This window comes from Bos grunniens, chromosome 9 (assembly GCF_055505025.1).
Source record: "Bos grunniens cultivar Pamir isolate PY7600 chromosome 9, Bosgru_T2T1.0, whole genome shotgun sequence".
Lineage (NCBI taxonomy): Eukaryota > Metazoa > Chordata > Mammalia > Artiodactyla > Bovidae > Bos > Bos grunniens.
Window position 1 is genome coordinate 68,718,603 of NC_141173.1, and position 6,625 is coordinate 68,725,227.

The 6,625-nt window shown below is 40.3% G+C and overlaps 1 protein-coding gene across 1 annotated transcript in view; it reads left to right on the forward strand.

Moving 5' to 3' along the window:
* LAMA2 (laminin subunit alpha 2) overlaps window positions 1-2,863 on the forward strand; it is a 707,472-nt gene extending 704,609 nt beyond the window's left edge. Inside the window, exons 64-65 of the mRNA XM_086317880.1 lie at window positions 329-551; window positions 2,493-2,863. Of these exons, the coding sequence (XP_086174006.1) occupies window positions 329-551; window positions 2,493-2,650 (381 nt within the window). The 3' untranslated portion in view covers window positions 2,651-2,863. The remainder of the gene's footprint in view (window positions 1-328; window positions 552-2,492) is intronic.
* The last annotated feature ends 3,762 nt before the right edge of the window (window positions 2,864-6,625 follow it).

Genomic DNA, 6,625 nt, shown 5'->3' on the forward strand with positions numbered 1-6,625 from the left:
ATCTTCCTAAGAACACCCACCCTCTAAAGAGATCTGCGGTGGGATTTTCCCCTATGTATACCATATCTTTTTTGTTACCTGGCCTCAAATTGTATTTCACATTTTCAGAAAGCTGAGTTATTGTCTGCTTCACACATCTTGCCTATTGCTCCCAACCATATCCACAAGCAAACAGCATTATTTGTGACTCCTGGTCATTAAATTTGTATTTTAATATGCCTGAGTTACATTGATGTCAAACTATTGCAGCTGATGACTTTTACTTTTGAATCACCATGCTACCCTTCTAATGACACCATCTGTGACCGTTCAATGTCCTGCTTTCTAGCTCATGTTTCATGTGGACAATGGCGCCGGTCGATTCACAGCCATCTATGATGCTGGGGTCCCAGGGCACTTGTGTGATGGGCAGTGGCATAAAGTCACAGCCAACAAGATCAAACACCGCATCGAGCTGACAGTCGATGGGAACCAGGTGGAAGCCCAGAGCCCAAACCGAGCATCTACATCTGCTGATACAAATGACCCTGTGTTTGTTGGCGGGTTCCCCGGTAAGTGTTGCCTACCCTCGCAAGAATTTCTTTGCTCTATTTCATTAGTGGTTTTGAACACATTTATATTCTGTAAGTATGTCCAAGAATGTGTACTTAAGTCTACTTGCATCCCAGCTTTAGAATCTGCTCCAATAAATAACACCTTATCTGACATTTCCAGCATGTAAAATGAGCATTTTCCTTATATAAACCACGTGGGACTGGACTTCTCATGATAGCCTCCAAACTTTCATTTGTGGGAAGTGGAGGCTAGAGGAAATGAATTTGGCTTATGAACAGTATGAGACATTTAACAGCAATCAGGGCCAGAAACGGTGTTCTGATTTTTTAAAAATTAATATACCAGAGGAATCATAAAATATTATGGAACTTATTTCCTTAAGTTCTGGAAATCATTGGGTTAAACATAGCTAATTTCCCCCTTAGGCTATTATAGAGTTTATATTACAAAGAAACCCAAGCAATAAATCTGCATTCAAAACTACCTCTCCAGCACATTAAATATAACATTTGAACCAGAGTTACCTAAAGTGCCCATAAACAAGAGTGCTCAACTTGATGAGAAATAAGCCAAGAGCCTCTTAATAAAATACTGTAATAACACAGACTCCTGGAATGGTCTTTCAGTATTTTGGCAAGAGGAAACTTTGTCCCGTTATATAGAGCTCCTCTCCTTAACAAACCAGCCAAAATGTATATTCAGCACCAGTTGATGAAGGAAAGATATAGAAGTCATGGGGACCAATTCTGAGCTCCTCTTTCCAAAGTTGCTCCTGGCTTTTTGAAGATATCACCTTCTGGGACTTCTCTGGCAGTTCAGTGGTTAGGACTCCACACTTGCATTACAGAAGGCACAGGTTTGATCCCTGCCCAGTTGGGGAACTAAGATCCCATATGTCATGTGGTGCCACCAAAAAAAATAATAATTTTTTTTTGGAGGGGAAGAAAGGAAATATCTCCTTCTGATTCAGTAAGGATAAACTCCACAGTATTATGAAAGAGGTAATATACTTCTTCATTTACAGTCTACGAAATGGGATTTTAGTTAGCACTTAGAAGCCCTGCTAAAAGAAGGGACTGTCTCCTTAATAAGAGGAAGATTTTGTGTGCACTCATAACCAACTTAACCTTTGGGGATTTATTTGTATAATAGAAATAATAAAGTGACTATTAAAAGTCCACATCCTAATTCAATATTTAAACTATTTCATCAGTTACTTTAGTTCATTAAATAAAATTTAATAATTTTAAGTCACTCCAACTTATTCCTTCAAAACCAAATTTTTTGTCTGATGTCTTCAAATGCATCATTAATTGTAGATGTCCCCATATTTCAAGGGCTTCCCAGGTGACGCTAGTGGTAAAGAACCCTCCTGCCATGAGTTCTATCCCTAGATTGGGAATATCCCCTAGAGGAGGAAACGGCAACCCACTCTAGTGTTCTGGAGAAATTCCACAGACAGAGGAGCCTGACGGGCTACAGTCCATGGGGTCTCAAAGAGTCGGACAAGACTGAGCAAACACACTGTGTTTCATAATACATAGCTATTAAAAAAAGTTAATGTTTTGCTACCAGTTTAACTGTTAGCGAAGCTAAGAACAAAACCACATAACATTCTCATTGCACCTTAAGCTAACAGCTGACTTATATATGCTCTTAATATGTGCTAAGTCGCTTTAGTTGTGTCCTACTCTTTGTGACCCCATGGACTGTAGCCTACCAGGCTCCTCTGTCCATGGACTTCTCCAGATAAGAATACTGGAGTGGGTTGTCATGCCGTCTTCCAGGGGACCTTCCTGACCCAGGGCTTGAACCCAAGTCTTTTATGTCTCCTGCATTGGCAGGCAGGTTCTTTACCACTAGTGCCACCGGGGAAACTCCACTCTTATCATAGTAGCTGCATTTCAAAATTGAGCTCTCTCTGCTTCATTTTTCAGATGGCCTCAACCAGTTTGGCCTGACAACAAACATTCCTTTCCGAGGTTGCATCCGATCCCTGAAGCTTACCAAAGGCACAGGAAAGCCACTGGAGGTGAATTTTGCCAAGGCCCTGGAACTAAGGGGCGTTCAACCTGTATCATGCCCAGCCAACTAATACAGATAAGTTCAACTCCAAGAAGGGTCCTCCAAAACAACCATTATCAAGAAAAGCAAATACATTTTACTTACATATGCTATCAAAACTAATTTGTGCATGCATGTTGAATGCTTTCTATATTCCAGCGGTGCTAATTCAGATCCCAGACTGAATTTTAATTCAAGTTCTTTCTCAAGTCCATAACTATTAAACCATTTATTGCATTCTAAATAATTGCTTGTTTTGTGTGATTTTGAGGATAAAAGGCAACTGATCATAACTTTCTGTATTTGCAACATGCCCTGGAGTCATCTTGAGAAGAGCTCAGATGTAATTTGTGAAGGCAACGATTTTTTTTTTTTAATTCTATTTTGAATGTCCCTGGTGGCTCAGTGGTAAAGAATCCACCTGCCAATGCAGGAGACCTGGGTTCAATCCTTATGTTGGGAAGATCCCCTGGAGAAAGAAATGGCAACCCACTCCAGTATTCTTGCCTGGGAAATCCATGGACAGAGGAGCCTGGTGGGCTATAGTCCATGGGGTTACAAAGAGTTGGACACAACTTAGCAACTGACCAACAACAACAAATTAATACCTTTATCATCCTTTTTCCACATATGTCAGCTTTAGCTTTCTGTAGAAGTCACTAAAAACAGCAGTGGATTTGGCGTGTGTGATTGGGAGGGGATCAGCTCCCTACTACCTGTGTTTGTAAAAGCATTAGCAAATAATTTCCCTGATCCAGGTTCATTGTTAGAGAGTTTAACTAGCCATGTGAATGAATACCTTTTTATGCGAAGGTAGAAAGTATAGATCAGATTCAGGCCAGAGAGCTTAATTACTTGATTTTCTTGTTTGATGATGATTTATAGGCTTTAGGGAGACACCAGAACCAAGCTCCAGAATGACAATTAAGCACACATTTGATCCTACAGTATTGAGGCTCTCGGCTCTTCAGGTTTCCAGTGATTATCACCATCTATACAATTACAGAGGAATAATGGGAAAATGCATTTTACTTATGAGGAAACAATAAACCAGACACTTAAAAGGCATACATCATTGAGTCTTTTTTGAGTTGCAATTTAACCTCACAAATTAATTTCCTACAAAAATTTCTGTGTTCTGTCTTTTTCTTACTATTTCAATCATCTTCAAAGGGATTTATGAGAAGACAGGCCTAGATTTTACTCAACTTAAGGAAATATTTCATTTGCTATCTTCAATAGAAACAGAGATGAAATTGCTCAGTTGCGTCTAACTCTTTGCAACCCCATGGACTGTAGCCTGCCAGGCTCCTTCATCCATGGGATTTTTCCAGGCAAGAATACTGGAGTGGGTTGCCATTTCCTTCTCCAGGGTATCTTCCTGACCCAGGGATCGAACTCAGGTCTCAGGCATTGTAGGCAGATTCTTCACCCTCTGAGCCACCAGGGAAAATAGGTGTAGTCTAATAATGCTGAACATTTAAAATAGGTTTTCCACACAATGGTAATTTTAGCAAAGGAAGAATAATCCTCTTTGACAATGTTATCCACAGGGGAATAGGAGGTGCTGTTTCTAATCAAGGAGATGACTAACACACGCTTAGCATTTCATCAGTCACTGGTTGCTTGACACAATTTGTCCACACAACTTCATTCTAGAGCAATTCTCAGCCCTAGCTCTATTTTGGAATTATCAGTCAAGCTTTCAGAGAATTGGTACCTGGTCTAGCGATTCTGATAGCCTTGAGCATGAGGATTTTTCAGAAGCTTCTCAGGCAATTCTGAAGTGCCATCAGGATTGAAAACCACTGTTCTAAAGAGAAAAGTTATCGACTATGCCAACAAAGAGTTGTGGAGTCATTTGAGAAACCTGCTACTAACTTTGTGTTGGCCATTTTCACACACACATAAAAATATATAATACTGAATATAGAGACTGCTCTGGTGGTCCAATGGTTGAGAATCCACCTGCCAATTCAGGGGAGATGGGTTTGATTCCTGGTTCAGAAACTAAGATCCCACATGCCCCAGGGCAACCAAGCCTGAGCATCTACAGCCCATGCTCTGCAACAGGAAAAGCCACCACAATGAGAAGCCTGGGCACCACTAGAGAATAGTCCCCTCTGCTGCAAGTAGGGAAAGCCTGCACATGGCAACGAAGAACCTGTACACCACATCACAGACTCAGCACAGCCGAGAATAAACAATTTTTAAAAACACCAACTCTAGTTAATGCCTTCGATCAACCTCTAAGCAATAAAATTATTTGAAAACCAATGTGCTTTGAAAGTGAAGATATTACTTCTTTACTGAACACTGACATGATTTCAGGCTGATTCTGGATTATCAGTGGATAAGCAGGAATAAAGATGCTAGGCTACTGTATTAACAGCCAATGCCTTTCTTGAATCTTGAAACAAAAGATACATAAATTTGAAAGCAAAGGTACTTAATTGGCAGTTCTACTGGAGTCAAGCCCGGCTGGAGTCAACTTGTAGGTAAGTGCCTTAGAAATGGGAGTTAGAAGGATCCTTTGAGATCAATAAATACAGCAATTCTTAACTCTAGCTATAAACATTAAAACTGCAATGGGTACTTCAACTTCCTTGATGGTACAGTGGATAAGAATCTGCCTGCCAATGCAGAGGACATGGGTTCTATTCCTAGTACTGGAAGGTTCCACATGCCACAGAGCAGCTAAGCTTGTGCACAACTATTGAGCCCACATGCCTCAACTACTGAAACCCATGTGCTCTGCACAAAAGAAGCCACTGCAATGAGAAGCCTGTGCATTGCAACAAAGAGTAGCCCCCACTCACCGCAACTAGAAAAAACCCACTCACAGCAATGAAGACCCAGTGCAACCAAAAAAATAAATTGGAAAAAAAAATCTGTTTAAAACAAAACTTACACCTGAGTATTACCTAGATCTTAAATGATAATCTCTGGGTAAGACCCTAACACTGGCAGTTTTGAAACATCTCCACTTGTTTCTAATGTGATTCTAAGGCTGAGAACTCCTGGGCTTCTACTGCCTCCATATTTTATGGGGAGGGACTGGAAGGAACCCTGGGAGACTTAATGGTGGGCTCAGAATCCCACATTAGTTACGTTTCCCAAAGTAGTCCCAAGAAAATCCATCAGGACCCAAAGAACTTACACTGAATCAAGTGAAAAAGTGAAAATGTTAGTCACTCAGTTGTGTTCTACTCTTTGTGACCCCATGGACTGTAGGCCTCCAGGCTCTTCTGTCTATGGAATTCTTCAGGCAAGAATACTGGAGTGGGCAGCCACTCCCTTCTCCCAGAAATCTTACCCACCCAGGGATCAAACCTGGGTCTCCTGCAACGCCAGGGATCAGGTATTGGATAAATTTGTCCACACAAATCCACATTCCAAAGTGGCTCATGAATTGGTGTGTACAAAGCTAGTCCAAATACTAAGATGAGAAATAAGGAAATGTTAAGAAAGGGACAAGTTTCTCTACCATTTTAAACTAATTTTCTACCTCAAAATACAATTTTTATTCCAAAACAAGATAAAATATATTTTTCACCCAACTTTATACCCTTAAAAATGTCCTCACCTCCTGCCACCTACAGCAATCATGAAGAAAGCAGAATACTTTTCATTTGATTTCTTTTCCAAACACCCATTCCTACCGGGTTGTCAGACTTCTTTAAAAAGGTGCTTTGCACTGTAGAAGAAAAACATTTGTGAGGGGAGTTTTATTGAAGTTGCCATGGTGAACACCACTGACAAAGGAAAGCAAGGAACAGAGAAGATTTCAGCCCCAAATCACCAGAACACTGGAAGACACTTAAAGCTTCAATTAGTGGCTTTAAAAATCATAACTATTTTCTTTTTTGATTTCGCCTATTGTCTTCAACTACACAACTCTTCTAGATTTTCCTCTTAACAACAGAGAAGAAGACTACTTTCACAAATTGAAAAGTCTCTGGATTTTATGTGCATTGTTTACTGAGTTATTTTGTATAGAAAATTG